This window comes from Macaca mulatta, chromosome X (genome assembly GCF_049350105.2).
Source record: "Macaca mulatta isolate MMU2019108-1 chromosome X, T2T-MMU8v2.0, whole genome shotgun sequence".
Classification (NCBI taxonomy): domain Eukaryota; kingdom Metazoa; phylum Chordata; class Mammalia; order Primates; family Cercopithecidae; genus Macaca; species Macaca mulatta.
Genome location: NC_133426.1, coordinates 6,824,085 through 6,841,749, shown reverse-complemented (window position 1 = coordinate 6,841,749; position 17,665 = coordinate 6,824,085). Strand labels below are relative to the sequence as shown.

The following is a 17,665-nucleotide window of genomic DNA, read 5'->3' as shown; positions in this document are numbered from 1 at the left end:
CATGTCTCTACTAAAAATACAAAAGTTAGCCAGGCGTGGTGGCAGGCACCTGTAATCCCAGCTACTTGGGAGGATGAGGCATGAGAATTGCTTGAACCCGGGAGGTGGAGGTTGCAGTGAGCCAAGATCTTGCCACTGCACTCCAGCCTGGATGACAGAGTGAGAATCTGTCTCAGAAAAAAAAAAAAAAGAGAGAGAAAAAATCTGCATTGAGGCAGCCAGGCTTTCTCTGAAGGCCTCCCTTGTCTGATCTAGGAAAGATGAGCTGAGAGACTCACACCTTTAAAGTTCTGCAAGAAACATTCACCATCTCTTCTCTCTGGGGACTGCTACACAGGAGGTTTCATCTGCATAACAAGACCACCTCTGCTAGCCAGGCGTCCTCTTCTCCCCTCTCTTAACCTGTGTGGCCACGAGGCAAGGCCCCATTCTTTCTGTAACCTCAAGATGGTATAAAAGCATCAACCCTCTAGCCATTTCTTTGAGATCTATTTTGTAAGGCTCCATGCGTGTTAATAAATTTGTGTGCCTTTTCTCAGTTGCCTTTGTCAGCAGATTTTTCGCAAACCTTCAGAGGGCAAAGGGACAGTTTTCCTGTGGCCCCTATATGACCAACACCTCCCGTTGAGGGATGGAGACCAAGCGCTCCAGTATAGGGCTTAGACAGGACAGGCCTGAAGTCACTCCAGCTGGGCAGGTGACCCATGGCTGGGGGAATAAACACTGCTTCCTCACCCTTTATGACAAAGACAGCACAGAGCTAAGTGGTACTGAAGTAGCCATCAGGAAGTTAGACTGGGGACAAAGGGAGTGGAGTTGAAGTTCAGCTACTCAAAAAAGAGGCTGTTTTAAACAATTGGTGTGAAGCATTAAATAGACAGTTAAGTGAGAATGAAGCCAATGAAAAAATGCTCATTCCTCTCAGGAATATCATGTGTGAGTCACACTGGAAATAAACGCCACTTAGGAAGCAAATTACTAGAGACAGAGGTTTCAGGGGTCCTGAAGCAAATCTCCATTGTTAAAAGCTCATCTCTCTGTCTTTTTTTTTTTTTTAACCTTTACAGGAATGCCTCCTTTTATTGCATTCTGCGCTATCTGCGCTAGTGTGTTTTGTGTGTTTTTCAGATGTCACATTATTTATCTATGTATTTGTTTATGTACTTATTCTTATTTATTTTAGGTTCAGGGGTACATATGCGGGTTTGTCATATAGGTAATCTGCATGTCTTGGGAGTTTGGTGTGCAGATTATTTCATTACCCAGGTAACCAGCATGGTACCTGATATGTAGTTTTTCAGTCCTCTCCCTCCTCCCACCCTCCACTCTCAAGTAGGCCCCAGTGTCTGTTGTTCCCTTCTGTGTGTCCATGTGTACTCAATGTTTAGCTCCCACTTGTAAGTGAGAACATGCAGAATTTGGTTTTTGGTCCCTGCATTAATTCTTTTAGGATAATGGCCTTCAGCTCCATCTACGTTGCTGCAAAGGACAGGATCTCATTCTTTTTTGTGGCTGCATAGTATTCCATGGTGTGTATGTACCACATTTTCTTTAGCCAGTCCACTGTTGATGGGTATTTCAGTTGACTCCATGTCTTTGCTATTGTGAATAGTTAAAAGCTCATTTCTTACAGCTGAAGACTGTAGACTGAATTCCTCTCCTCAGCAGGCTCTGACCTTTGCAGACATTCAGACATTCTACATGCCCAGTCACTTAGGGGAGATTCCTATGGAAGTTCACATCATACTTTGTAGTTTCTGTGATGGCCTCCTAAGAAAGTTAAAACTCTTCCCCTTATTTTATCTTTTCAACATCACTTGAAGGTAATTCTCTGACAGATACTGTGATTCCTGCTTCACAGAGATCACAGCCAACAAATGGGAAGTTTAACTACTTTGCCGTAGTTCATTCAAGCAGTTGAAAGCAGAGCTTTGGGAGGAATCTCAATGTGTGAATTACAGTCTAGTTTTCCTTTTGTTCCATCAAACTCATAAAATTTTCACCTGCTTATCCTGCTACTTGATCAAACTCACACCATCTTCACTTTAAATCTAACAACAACAAAATAAGTGATTGTTATAGAACAAAAAAGGGCTGGTTTCATGAATGGTTTAGATATACAAATATTGCCCCCTTCTTTTAAATAAAACAGCATAAATAAATGGGAACAAAAACCAAACTATTAAAATCAGGAAAAAGCACCCTCTCAAAGTTAATCTTCTAGATGCAACGTGGCATTGTGTATTGGATTCCGAAACAGAGAAAGGGCATTAATGGGAAAGCTGGTAACATGGGAAGGTTAATTTTGACAAAGACACCATAGTTGTGTAGGATGGTAAGATTGCAGATAGCTGGGTGAAAAATAGACCTCTGTACTACCTTTGTAATTCTCCATCAATCTAAACTCATTCATAACATTTTCATTATAATATATATGAAATATATAACATAGTTGTACAATCTGAGGCTGAGAGAACTTCAGTTATGTGCTGACGGTCACTTATTTAGTAAGCAGTAGAGTTACAGATACAAATCCAGGTTTGTCTGACTCCAAAGCCTGTGAATTTTTTTTTTTTTTTTTTTTTTTTTTTTTTTTTTTTTGAGACGGAGTCTCGCTCTGTCACCCAGGCTGGAGTGCAGTGGCCGGATCTCAGCTCACTGCAAGCTCCGCCTCCCGGGTTCACGCCATTCTCCGGCCTCAGCCTCCTGAGTAGCTGGGACTACAGGCGCCCACCACCTCGTCCGGCTAGTTTTTTTTTTTTGTATTTCTTAGTAGAGACGGGGTTTCACCGTGTTAGCCAGGATGGTCTCGATCTCCTGACCTCGTGATCCACCCGTCTCGGCCTCCCAAAGTGCTGGGATTACAGGCTTCAGCCACCGCACCCGGCCAAGCCTGTGAATTTAAACAGTTGTCCGATATCACTTTATCTTTGCAGCAAGAGCACTGGTGCCAAGTTTTCTATGTCCTGAGAGAAGAGGATCACACCATATTTGTAAACCACATTTAGTTTCTACAGCCTATGTCGAAACTCAGAAAGATACATCTGAACAGTAGAATTAAGGATTGAGGCACCGAGTGAATTTCGTACCCTCCCAGGAGTTGATCTGTGCATCATCTTTAAGGTGAAAGGCAATGTCCAAGGATGGTTTACTAGGGCTCACCAGGGGAAGCCAAGGGATGCATCTGGCTGTAGAGCCATGTGAGAGAGTGGCTGAAAAACATGGCCCTTAAACAGCAGATAGTGGCTGGGTGCAGGGGCTCATGCCTGTAATTCCAGCACTTTGAGAGGCCTAGGCAGGTGGGTTGCTTGAGACCAGGAGTTCAAGACCAGTCTCGGCACCGTGGTGAGATGCCATCTCTACAAAACAAAACAAAACAAAAAATTAATTTGAAAAATTAGCCAGGTACGGCGGCACACACCTGTAGTCCCAGCTACTCGGGGGGGACTGCTTGAACCTGGGAGTTTGAAGCTGCAGTGAACTATGACTGTGCCCCTGCACTCCAGCCTGGGTGACAGAGAGACAACATGTCTTACAAAACAGAAAACCAAGCACATAGTTTCACAAAAATCCACAGGCACATCCAAGGTCTGTGTATTTTACAACCCAAGCGCCAGTGATCTATTTCCCTCTGAGGAATGTGCTAATATCCCAGAACTCCGGGTGATGGAAGAGACATCCTATAAGAACATGGCTTGATGTATAACCACGCTGAAAGCAAAACAAAATAAAACACATCTCCTGCAGAGGCCCTGGAAATATCACAGCCTGCCAGAGATTCCAGATCCCCAAAGGAGCTCCGAGCCACAAATGGCCACCTGGTGGCAACACTTCTGTCTGGGTGCAAAGAAGCGGCTTACCTCTGCTCAGGTAAGATGCACAGAGCACCTCTATTGCAGGCATGGGACTATGTGCCTGTAGCCCCTAGATCTAGCCACCTACTGACCACCTGAATGGTAGCACCAGGCATGGTTTCGTCTGCAGCTAGTGTTAACAAAATTGTCACACTTGTGAAATGCTCTGTTGGAAGCTCTGAACCCACTATGTGGAACATCACAAGATTCCCATCTTGTATTAATAGTTCTGAGTCTATATTCAGGTCCTAAAGAAATGTATCCATAAACATAATCTTGTGCAATTTTCTAAAGCTATAAAGGGAGAGATTTTACAACAGTCATGGCAAAAAAATGTTTTAAAATTTTTTTAACAGATGATGAACACATCCGAGCACACACTGCCTATGGAAAAACATGTTGGAGGAAGCATGATCACACATTTGCAGGCATGTGTTGATGAGCAAGTGCCCTTGTTTGTCAGATGGTGTAGCTTTCAGTCTCCTTCCTCCTGCGATATTGCGTTGAAAATGAGATGCGCCAAATGTGTCTGTCAGGCTGAAAAAGCACCAAAATCTGCTCTCCCAGGCACCACTCACATTATCATTGAGCAGAGTTCAGAGGAACTCAGAGGGTGGACACGGGATGCTTCATTCATTCAGCAGACATTTAATAAGCACTGACTTGCTATGATCAGGACTAATGATGGAGTTTCACATGTACCCCAAACCATTCAAACTCATGACTTAAATATTAACTCTTGATTCTCACCATCACTCTGCAAGGCAAGTAACCCATTTCACAGCCAAGAAAACTTTGGCAAAGGTTACACAGCCAGTAATTGATGGTATTAGGTATAGTTCTAGAACCTGTCCTGCCAAATGCTAGGCTTTACTGATTTTCACATCCCTAAATGGGACACAAAGGTATACCATGGAGATTATGCCCTACAGAAACTCACAGCCTCAAAAGATAGCTCAGATAATACTCACTGAGAACTGTGATTGTATGCCAACAGAATCCCAGAGAGAACACAGTGAACAGGGACCTTGCCCTACAGAAATTAAAAGTCTCAAAAGACAGCTTAGATATATCCACAGGCCAGGCACAGTGGCTCACACCTGTAATCCCAACACTTTGGGAGACTAAGGTAGGAGGATCACTTGAGGTCGGGGTTTGAGACCAGTCTGGGCAACATAGTGAGACCCAGTCTCTACAAAAAATAAGAAATAAAATAGTCAGGTATGGTGGTGCATGCCTCTAGTCCCAGCTACATGGGAGGATGAGGCAGGAAGATTGAGTAAGCCTAGGAGGTTGAGGCCGTAGTGAGCTGTGATCATGCCACTGCACTCTAGCTTGGGTGACAAAGTGAAACCCTGCCACAAACAAACAAACAAAGATATGCCCACAGATAACTTTGATTAAGTACCAACAAAAATCAAAAGAAATGTCTTTTACCTGGGCAAACCTGCCCTGTACCAATAGGTTTTGACTTGGGTTTTGAAGCAGAAATTAACTTAGGAAAGTTGGAGAATGGGATATGGGGGAAAGAAAAAAAAAAAAAAAAAAAAACAGGTGAAGGAGTATGAATTATTTTTTCTGAAAATTTATAAGCAGAGAAAAAGCCATGGTCTAAGTTTAAAATTTAGTAGAGTAATTGTCCAACTCACACTTTTAACATCCTGATGGCATGTTGTGATGATGTTCTCATCACAGAAGGATGATGGCTGAGTTACTCAATCTCTCTAGGCAAGCGTAGCAAGGATTCTTCTACAATTTACTCCAAGACTCTTGTTAGAAACAGCTGTTTGCAAACCAGGCTTCTATTTTTGTCCTTCTGAATGCTCCCACACAGCAGGTCAAATCACTTTTAATGGCAAGAGCATATGCTAGTCATTCTTATGCTTGATCTGGGCAGAGTTTTATGAAATATTCTGTTTTTCATTTTTCTCCTCAAATCTTCCCATCTGAAATAACACTAATTCTCTGAATTGAGGCAAACCCCGTTGAAGTGTGTGATGATAATTCACGCGAAATGTTTTCTCACACAAGATGCTACATTTTACACTCTCCTTGATTTATTCATGCCAAAGACTAAAACCCATGAATTGCAGATGGGAAATATAACAATATTTTTCAGGTTCCACCAGTGTATTACCCACCTATTACGAGGGCAAAAATAAGGAACCTGGTGATATCAGTTGTTAAACAACAGGTCAAGAATTGAAGAATATCCTTAAAATTAATTGACACAGCTCAAATGATTAAGAATGACTCCTCAAGCAATACATCCAACTACTAAGGAATCTGAGTCAAGGGTTGGCAAACTTTTTCTCTAAAGAGCCAACTCTGTTGTTGTAATTAAGCAGCAGCCAGGAATAAGACATTCACAAATGAGCATGGCTGGGTTTCAATAAAACTTTATTTAGAAAATCAAGGGCTGGTTTGCATTAGGCCCACATGCTACAGCTAGGCCAGTCCTGTTCTAATTTACTAAATTTTGATTTTTTGGGGGTAGGGTGAGCACACCAACTTGGACCTTACTCCATAATATTAAATCCATCAGTATCGGGGGGAAGTGTCACAGCAACGTCTACTAACATTTTTCTTGTCACTTAATTGAACTCCTACTTAATATTGTCCACAAGAATGAAAAACTAAAAAATATATCTTACTCTGGAATGTGAAGCTAAGTATGTCCTGACTGGGGTTCACCTTTCCAACATCACACCTTGGTTGAGCTGAGTCCCACGAAAATGTCCTGGTCAACAGCTCATCCTCTGCTCTCTGGAAAGTTCTGCTGCTCCCTCTTGATGGTTGCTCTGCTAGGATTTGACCCTGGGATGGTTAATATTAAGTGCCAACTTGATTGGATTGAAGGATGTAAAGTATTGTTCCTGGCTGTGTCTGTGAAGGTGTTGCCAAAAGAGATTAACATTTGAGTCAGTGCGGGCTGGGAGAGGCAGACCCACCCTCGATCTGGGTGGGTACCATCTCATCAGCTGCCCACGTGGCTAGAATAAAGCAGGCAGAAGAACGTGGAAGTACTAGACTGGCTAAGTCTTCTAGCTTCATCTTTCTCCCTTGCTGGATGCTTCCTGTCCTCGAACATCAGACTCCAAGTTCTTCAGCTTTTGGATTCCTGGGCTTACACCAGTGATTTGCCAGGGGCTCTTGGACTTTCGACCACAGACTGAAGGCTGCACTATTATCAGCTTCCCTACTTTTGAGGTTTTGGAACTCAGACTGGCTTCCTGGCTCCTCAGCTTGCAGACAGCCCATTGTGGGTCTTCACCTTGTGATTGTGTGAGTCAATTCTCCTAACAAACTCCCTTTCATACAGACATCTATCCTATTAGTCCTGTCCTTCTAGAGAACCCTGACTAATACAGCCCCCACACCCAAATCATTTACAAAGCTCCTTAAAAGCCTAGATAACAAGCCTCTCCGATTTCATTAAGCCTTCTATGATCAGGTATTATTTTCCTACTTTCAATTTCCACAGTATTTTTCAAGTTCAAGTTTATGGGACATATGACAACCAATTCTATGCATGTCTCATTCCAACAGGATCAACAGTATTTGAGAACAAACTGTCCAATGCATTGTTAAATCAACTGAATAGTGTAATCCCTTCCAAATAGATGGTACTCAATATATTTTGTGTAACAAATGAAATAATGAATTAATGAAGAGTATTGCTGTGGGAAAAAAACAGAAGCCTACAGGTGAATGTGATTACAAATTCCTATTTCTAACCTTTTCTGGTCTCTATTTTGCTACATGCTTCATTTCCCTAATACATTGCATTCCTAAAATTTTCTCCACCAGAGTCATATACTAAACGGCTTGACCTTTGACTATCAAAAGAGAAACTCTCCCTGAATGTCATCAAAGAAAATGAGCCCATAAGCATGAGCTATGCCCACTCCCTGCCCTCACAGGGCCCAGTTTACCCACCATGGCCACATCCTTCTCACTTTCCCACCTCTTTGCTGTCCCAGAATCCCAACCTTTCTCTCCTGCAGAGCACGCTTAACCACACAGCTTCAATCATGCCCATCTCAAAAGTGAGAAATTCAAGCCTCCCATTACGGGATCACAATCTCCTGCCTGTCCATGTGACTTTTTCAACAACATGTGCAAGCTCTGCCACATTTAACTGTGTAGTATTAAGGTCATACATTTTGTCAACTGAAGCCAATGCAATGAAATCACTCTGCTTATGGCAATGCCTGAGACGGTGGTGATCCAGCAGTTGCATTCTCTGTTGAAGTGGACAGTCCCAATCATTCCAAATGGCCCTTCCATTTTCAGGGTGTTTGCTAATGTTAACCCATCTGTCTGGTCCCTGCTCCCAGCTCAGATAACCCACAAGGCAGAGCTCAATGACCGGACATGATACCAAGTCTCCATGACCTGACACTGTCAGACCTTGCTCACACTTTTTTTTGAGACAGGATCTCACTTTGTCAGTCAGGCTGGAGTGCGCTGGTGCAATCAAGTCTCACCGCAGCCTCCACCTCCCAGGTTCCACTGATCCTCCCATCTCAGCCTCTGGAGTAGCTGGACTACAAGCACATGCCATCACATCTGATTAATTTTAAATTTTTTTTTTTTTTTTTTTAGAGATGGGGTCTAATTATGTTACCCAGACTGGTCTCGAACTCCTGGGCTCAAGCGATCCTCCTGCTTTGGCCTCCCAAAGTGATGAAATTACAGGTATGAGCCACTGCACCCTGCTACACTTTCATCCCTAGAAATACTGAGCTGCGTTTTCATTCCCCATAAGTATTTCACACCTGCCCACTGTATACTTCCCACCTGTCCTCTCCTAGCCAACAATGCAAAACGTCAACCTGCAAAATGTCAGTTCCTCCTGGAAGGTTCTCTCAATTCCCAAGTTGGGCTAACTGCCTTTACCATACTTTAACAGTTCCCTTACCAGTATATTACACTGAAGCCGTCTCTTATATCTCTATCTTAAAAACCAGTAGAATTCTAGTAGAATTTAGAGGCATTATGTCTTTTAGTAGAATTTAAGCTACTAGCTTCTAGTAGAATGTAAATTAGTAGCAGTCGGAGGCCGTTTATTTCTTGCCTTTATACCCTATCAGCTAGCCCTGTGCCTGGCATGTTCTATAGAATCAATATATAAATGCATGTCAGTCAAATTCAACCAAATGCATGAATATATAAACAAGACTAATGTGATCTTCTTTCAAAGGTGAAAAGGCTGTGGATATCTGCTGGAGGACTAAATACTGACACTAGCATGAAGGGGCAGCTTTGCCTACTCTTGGGAAGCCAATGACGATGTTTGCCAACATCATTTGAACATAACTACCTTGTAATAAGCTACCAGAGTCAGTCACTACTATTTTTTTCTCACAATAAAAGTATCAATTGCTCTCTGAAAGCTGCATTATTGAATGAGGGAAAGAGATGTCAAAATCAGTGACTGTAAGAAGCAACTCATAAGTGACATGGACTCAGGCCGCGTGTTTGGAATTTGGCCTTAGCGTAAGGAAAAAATGCCCGAAGAGCAGTGCCTTCCATGCAGCCATCAGGGAATTTTAAAAGCATTTCTCTGCACATGAAAAAAAAGTCTATATTCTTGAACACTCTGGAAAATATGATCCCCCATCCCCACACTTCTGCAGAAGCCATCTATAGAGTTAATTTATCCATTCCATTGACATTTATTACTTGCCTGTAGGCAGAGAAAAAGGGAGGGAGGAAGAGCCTCCTTCAGGGTGACCTTGACTTAGGAGAGGGATGGAAATGAAGCCAGACATTGGAGTTTAACTGTTCTGTTCTGAGAACACAGGAAATCTTGTAGTATGAGGAAAAGGCAAACTCTAAACTCAACTAAAAGAAAATCTTAAGGAAGTTATTCTGGTCCCATGTAAGGGATGATATTTTAGGAGAAAGAGAATAAATAGGGAGAGAAGGAAACAGAAGGAAGAGAAATCTGAGAAGTGTTCACTATTTGTATTAGTCAATTTTCATACTTCTATGAAGAAATACCTGAGACTAGGTAATTTATACAGAAAAAGTTTTAACGGACTCACAGTTCCACATGGCTATGGGGCCTCACAATCATGGTGGGAGGTGAGGGAGAAGCAAAGGCACGTCTTACATGGCATCAGACAAGAGAGCATGTGAAGGGGAACTGCCCTTTATAAAACCATCAGTTCTCATGAGACTTACTCACTATCACGAGAACAGCACAGGAAAGACCCGCCCCCATGATTCAATTACCTCCAACTGGGTGCCTCCCAAGACATGTGGGGATTATGGGAGCTACAGTTGAAGATGAGATTTTGATGGGGACACAGCCAAACCATATCCCTATTCATTTAGTAAGTTCTTACTGAATGCCTACTCCATGGTTATTCAAGGCACTAGGACACAGTGGTGAATGAGGCAGCCCAGATCCCAGCTTCCATGGGAGAAGGACTATGAGCAAATATAATAATAAAAGTGACCAGCAGATGAGCTAAGAGGCTAGAGCTTGTCCATCCCAGCATTTCTCACCTTTATAGATCCCATTACTTCCGCCATGAATTTCTCCTTTGGAAGACACTTCTTCTACATGTGCTCCCTGGTCCGATGTGAAGTAGATGAGGGTATCATTAGCCAATCTCAGCTCATCTAGAAGGTTCAAGATCTGCCCTGGAGGGGAAAAAGACTCCATGTAAAAACGCATATTCACAAAGCAAAGGGAGATGGTTGCCCTACTCAATGGGCAGCTAATTTCTCAAGGTGGAAGTAAATGTTCTTACAAATTGGATTTTATCCCAACATGAGACGTGATGCAATCAAGACTGGCTGTGGCTGTGTTCTTAGAATAGACACCAAGATTCATTGACTTGAGTGCCATTTAGAAGGACCATTTGAACCTCTGGGTATCATGAAGTGATTCTGCAGGGAGACCTGAGAAAGTATTCTATAAGTACCAGGTCCATTGATGGGGAGCCACTTGGAGGCAGGTGCCAGAAGAAAGAAGCTGAAAGGTTGTTCTCACCAGCTGGTGTTGGCCCTAAGGCTATAAAGAAGTCTATCATTTTTCCTTATTGGATGGGAAAACTAAACCAGTGATGTTCCTCTTATGTGAACAAATATGTATATAGATATTTTATGAGAATATTCTCTTTTAATATTTACGGTAGATATCCAAATCTAAACTATCCCTCACATGAATATCAATATTCCTCACTGATAGAGGAAGAACCAGGAGTTATTCCCCAAGTCTAAACTGTTCATCACAAATATCAACATTCTTCTTGTTCTTACCTTCTTTCCCCAAAACTAACACTGTATACCACCCCCAGATAACCCCTCAAAAAATAATAGCAACAACAATAATAGTAACAATAATTGCTACCATCTGTTGAGCACTGTCTACACGTAGAGAATTTTATTACATATTATCTTGTTTAGAACACACTGAACCCTATGAGTAAATAGCACTAGCTTCATTTTAGGGGTAGATCAAAAATGCTGTAAAAGGGCAACTTGTTCAAGTTCAGATAGTTGGGAAGTGGGAGAACCAGAAAGTAAGAATCAAATCTGATTGAAAACTCAAAACGCTCAAATCCTGAACAGATGAGTAGATAGACTCAGCGAGAATCACAGAGGAGTAAAACATACACCAGAGAGAAAAAAAATATTGTAGAGATACATCCTGAAATACCTGAGGATGAAATGGAGGTGGTGAAGAAGATGATAGCTGCTGTCTTCTTCAAAAGAATGCAGGACAAGAATAAATGAGTCTGGGATATAGATTCAACAAGATTAGCCAGGAGTTAATAACTGTTAAATATGAGTGAAGGGCATATGGAGGTTTAACTGTACTATTCCATATCTGCATATGCTTATAATTTTCTGTAAGAAAAAAATAGAGGAAAGTTGAAGTTTGAAGAAGGAGCTGAAACCTGGACTTTCTGATTAGGAAGTTATCACCCAGCTCTCAAATCAGAAGACAATGATGACAAACTAGAGGTATACAATGTACAGTTTCCACAGGGCTCTACATAGTCATATGCTGCTTATTTAATTTAATAAGTCATTGCATACTGCTAGGCTTTGATTGGTATATCAGAGCCTGACTCCACTTCTTAACGTTTGAGTGCCAAGAGTTTTTAAGCCTCATCTCTCCCTCTTCTTCTCATGCCACTCAGGCTGATAAGAAACCCTGGGTGCTCCCTCCTTCACCGCCAGTGGGAGGTTGGAACTATGCAAGCCCCTGTCTGCATGCAAGAGACCCTTATCCCAGCCCCAAGTCCTAATCACCATAAAAGCAGAATCCGTTTCTTTTCTGTGCTCTCTCAAGCTATTTTTTGTACTGGTTTAGTAACCTGCTGTATTAGTCTGTTCTCACATTGCAAATAAAGACACTCCCAAGACTGGGTAATTTACAAAGAAAAAGAGGTTTAATTGACTGATAGTTTCACGTGGCTGGGAAGTCCTCACAATCATGGCGGCAGGCAAGAGAGAGAGCCAGCCAAGCGAAAGGGGAAACCCCCTCATAAAACCATCAGATCTTGTGAAATCTATTTATTACCATGAGAACAGTGGGCAGGGGGGGGGAATCGCCCCCATGATTCCATTATCTCCCACCGGGTCCCTCCCACAACACATGGGAATTATAGGTGCTACAATTCAAGATGAGATTTGGGTGGGGACACAGCCAAACCATATCACCTGCTGTCCTTAGAAAGCCACATTATATGAGTAACAAGCCTTTTCATATCCTCTTAGTGTGTGCGTGCTGTCACTGGTCTCGACATGGGAATCAAATTTTGGGTGGGCTCTTAGTCGCACTAGGATGTCCACAACAACTGATATTCTACAATGGCCCCAGGCATCCTCTGTGGTGGAAATAATTAAATATAGGATTTGGAATACATCCTATCCAGCAGGTAGATCACACCCTGCAGGGCCAGACCCTTCACTCCAGGTTGTACTCACACGTACTTGGTTCCGAAAAGGGGAAGGAGAAGGACTGCAGAGTGAGCTGCCCATGGAGGTGGCAGAGATGATTTCTGATGCAAAAACAACACCCAAGTCATTTGTGCAAAGGCATATTTTTGCTATTTGATTGCAAGTGCCATGGGCTAGAGTATGTTCAATGTTTCTCAATTTTTAACTCAAATGATAAACATTCCCAGAACCCACACCATATATGTAAATGTCATACTCAGAACCAAAAAATAAGACACCCGAGGGCCGTTTTAGCAATTTGTCTCCCGTGATAAATCATGATCAGGCAGACATTTATTATGGTGTTATCTGGTGCAGCTAAGCAAACCACCTGTGCACTTGGGCTTGGGGTTGTTTGGCTGAGACACTAATTTAAGCCTAATTACTTTGAAAATGGTAATTAGCTTAATGACTTGAAATAGAAGGAAGCAATAAGGCGCTATAACCCCCATTTATACTTTGAAAGAAAAATGTCCCCTTTTGCTCATACAACAACTTCTGTGTAAAATAACACAGATTAGGCAGGTAGCAGAGGACTTAGGAATTTGCTTCCATGTATTGTAGTTAGTATTTAGTGAAAGGCATATGACCATACACCTTCCTTTGAAACAAAATTCATCTTTCTATATGCAGAAGTATCTGCACAAAGAAAATGCTGCAAAGAAATTTCCTATAAAAATGTGTCTCCCGTAATAATTCATGTGCACACAAAAACCCACACACAAATATTTATACCACATCTATTTATAATTGCCAAAACCTTGGATGCAGCGAAACTGCCCTTCAGCAGTTGAATGGAAAAATAAACTGTGGTACATCCAGACAATGAAACATTATTCAGAGCTAGAATGAAGTGAGTTATAAAGCCATGAAAAGCATGGAAGGATCTTAAGATATTTCTTAGTGAAAGGAGTCAATCTGAAAAGGCTACATACTGTATGATCCCAGCTATGGGACATTCTGGGAAAGGCAAAGCTATACAGACCGTAAACAGATCAGTCATTACTGTCGGCTTGGGAGAAAGGAGGGATGAAGAGGCGGAGCACAGAGGAATTTGGGGGCAGTGAAACTACTCTGTATGATCCTGTAATTGTGGATCCATGCCATTACACCTTTGTCCAAACCCACAGAACATACAACACGAAGAGTGAACCCTAATGGAAACTATGGACTTCAGTTAATCACAACTTATTAATGTTGGCTCAATTGTAACAAATGTACCACATGAATACATAATGTATATAATAAGGAAACTGTGTGCAGGGGAGAGTGTATGAAAACTCTGTACTTTCTGTTCAGTTTTTCTGTAAACATAAAACTGCTCAAAAATAGTCTATTACTTTTGTTGTTTTTGAGACGGTCTTACTCTGTCTCCCAGGCTGAAGTGCAGTGTCACAATCATGGCTCACCACAACCTCTGCCTCTTGGGCTGAAGTGATCCTCCCACCTCAGCCTCCTAAGTAGCTGGGACTACACGTGAGTTGATATCACCATGTCTGGCTATTTTTTTTTTTTTTTTTTTGTATCCTTTGTAGAGATTGGGTCTCAGTTTGTTGCCCAGGTTAGTCTCAAACCCTTGGGCTCAGGCAATCCCCTTGCCTCAGCCTCCTTCTGTTAATTTTTTAAATGCCTTTCAAATGCAATTTTGACTCTTAGACTTCCTCATGCATTCATCCAACATGGATTTATGAAGTGCCCACGTTACACAGGCTGTGTGCTAAAGGCTGCAGTGCCACAGAGTTTTTCAGGGACAGCTCTTATCCCCAAAGCCAAGGCCAGCTACATCCTACTTACAGTTTCTCCTCTTGCCTATTTTTAACTCCAGACAAATTTACAGCTGCATTTATTATGCAGATTCTCTCAACTGAAATATCCTGCATCCTTCCCCATCTTAATACTTCTCCCTGGATATTCCCTCCAAATTCCAATATTTCCAATGACCACGATATTTAACATGTCCTCATCAAAGTTTCTTCTTCGTTGCCTGGAGTGATCACTTTCATTAAAGGTGTCCTATTCAACTGGGCTGGGATCATTAGTACAAGAGAAAGTGGCTGAGGCTGCCATGCATGTATGCATGGTAGAATATTTAGCTCAACTTCCTGAGAAATGGTCAGTTTTCTAATTTCCTTTTAGTCCATTCTTTCCCAAAAGATACAGTCTGGATCCCATACTACTTAGGTCTTACGCCAGAATCTCATTTGTAAATCCCAGAGCCCCTTTGACATTTAATTTTTTGTAACATTGATCCTACAAAGGTCTAACATGTTTCCCTCATAAACACTGTGAACAGAAATCTCCCATAAGAAGAAATGCTGCTGTATTATTTTTGCTTTCAGAGCAATCTATTACAAATCAGAGGTCTGCAAATATTATTTTTCAGTAAGGTTCTCAAGATATAATGATACTGATATATACAGAATGATAGTTTTGAATTGCCGATGGTGAGCTGCATTATAGCTTGTAAATGAAATGTTCTATCTCCAAAGCTTTCTCCCTTTGTTTTCTGAATGAAACAAATAGAGAAAATAAGCCATTTCAAGAGCACTGTGTTATTTAACTGGAGATAATAAGAACAAGCTTATCAAAGTGAGGGTTTCCTAACCAGACCTTTGGCAGTCCCAAAGAAGCAACCTTGGAAATGCAAAAATCTGGATCTTTCCTCTGTCAAGTGTGGATGTGGGTTGCCAAGGAAGCCTAAATTCTAGAAAGTCCTGTCATTCCATTTATTCAGCCCACAAACAAGCATTAAGCTACTATTAAGAGTCAGGCACTGAGCTACACAGTGCCGAGAGAGAAGGGTTTCAAACACGAAAGCAGAATTCGAGGTCTTAGGTGAGCGAGGTGCCATAGCACAGGACTAAGTGCTAAAGCTCTTGCTTCTAGGTCCTGACTTAAGCAGACTTGCTTTGAAACCCAAGTCTCTGGCTTTTCACTGGGATCCTCTGCCACTAAGTCAAAGGTGATAATGGATAATAGTAGGGGGTTGCTGTGGAAGAAAGAATGAGGAATTCTACCCAAAACACTTCATCCTGGACAGGCTCTACAGGGAGTGCTCACTGTTCCTTAACTTTACAATGGAGTTAGAACCTCAGCTTGCATCACCAAAGCCTTGTCATTTTAGTTCATTTCGCTTTGCCTTTTCTTCTACAAGGTAGGTACACTCAGACAGAATACTGGAGCAAAGTACTATGAAGTCACTATATATATAATATATATATATGAAGGTTATACTTTTGGAAGCATTAGGCTCATTAAATATAATATAGATATGTTTTATGTTATATACATAACACATTATATATGTATATATGTTTTATATTATATATGTTTATATACATTTTATAGAAATGTATATAAAATTATATATTTTATATGTATATTATATAATAAATTTATATATAATGTTATAATTTTATAAGTATACATGTAAATTATATTATATAATTATATTTCTATATTTAATATGATTATCTATTTATGATATATTTTATTTATATTATATGCTTACATGTATAATTATAAATTTTAAAATTATACATAAGATTATGCATAATTATATATAATTATATAAAATTTATATATTTTATATAATTACATATATTTATATACTTTATATATACATTTTAATTATACAATTTATATATAAATTATAATTATGTAAATATATGCTTATATATCTTATATATACATATAACATATTTATATATTTATATATTATATTTATATGTAAATATATAATTATACATTTTAATATTAATATATAATATATTACAAATATATTATATTTATATACTGTGGAATTATACTCCAGTGTCTGGGAGAAGACCCAAAGTCACTGTAAGAGTGAAATGTCACCATTCTAATATAAAACATGTGTTTTACATATCATATATGAGAGATATATATATCCCTTTAAGCAGGCATCCACTGTTAATAATTAAGAAAGCCTCTCCACTTATTCAGTGTAACTCCAGGGCACAATGGTATCCTAAAGTCTCCCTGAAGCTATTCTGGTGAGCAAGTTACTCCTACATCTGAGCAACAGAGATGGCGAGACTCCAGTATTTCAGCTAAAGCTAGAATTTTAAGAGATAAGAGTTGCAGTAATTGTACCACCTGGGGGTGGCTATGACTCTCTGCTGGCCATATGAAATGCTAGGTGTTACTTCAGGGATGTGGCCTTTGGAGCGTTATTCTCATGCTCTCCTGAACCATTTGTGGAGTGGCACAGAGAAATTCTGCTGTCACAGAAAGGGAATTCTTTTTTGGATTAGAAATATCACCAATGTCCCATACATCAGGGTTTATCTGTCACTGCACAAATAGGTGTATCATCTCCAGTTTGATACAATGTCCATTTCATACAGGTGAACTCAATCTAGTACTTCTTCCTGAAATAAATGGTCAAGATTTCCAAAACTTAAGTCCTAATCTCCTCCATCCATATGGAGCTCAAGGGACCCTTCAGATCGGACATTGGAAAGCAAATGAGTTATCTACAGTATAAAATCAAATCTACATGGTTATATATAAAAGAAAAATAGTATAGGATCAAAATAAAAAGGCATAAAGTTGACAATCTGCATTTTATATGCTGGTTGAGATACAAAAGTGATGTGCTGTCTTTTGGGGGGTTTATTAAGAAAGTCTCTCCACCTACTCAATGTAACTGCAGGAAATATTGGTGTTTGTTACGGCTTTTCCTTTGTTTTTCAAAAGAAGAATGCAAAATGGCATAATAGTTAAATAGGAGAAGTTGTGCTTTGCTGTACTCAACTTGGATCTAATGCAACTCTTGCATAAAAGGTCATCTGGGATTCAATCAGTCAAATGCCAAGTGG

The 17,665-nt window shown here is 40.6% G+C and overlaps 1 protein-coding gene across 5 annotated transcripts in view; it reads right to left on the bottom strand.

The window, feature by feature from the left end:
• STS (steroid sulfatase) overlaps positions 1 to 17,665 on the bottom strand; it is a 284,875-nt gene that overhangs the window by 121,444 nt on the left and 145,766 nt on the right. For all 5 annotated transcript variants that reach the window (XM_077988100.1, XM_077988102.1, XM_001088752.5 and 2 more), the window contains one exon: positions 10,374 to 10,511. In XM_077988100.1, coding sequence (XP_077844226.1) covers positions 10,374 to 10,511 — 138 coding nt within the window. The remainder of the gene's footprint in view (positions 1 to 10,373; positions 10,512 to 17,665) is intronic.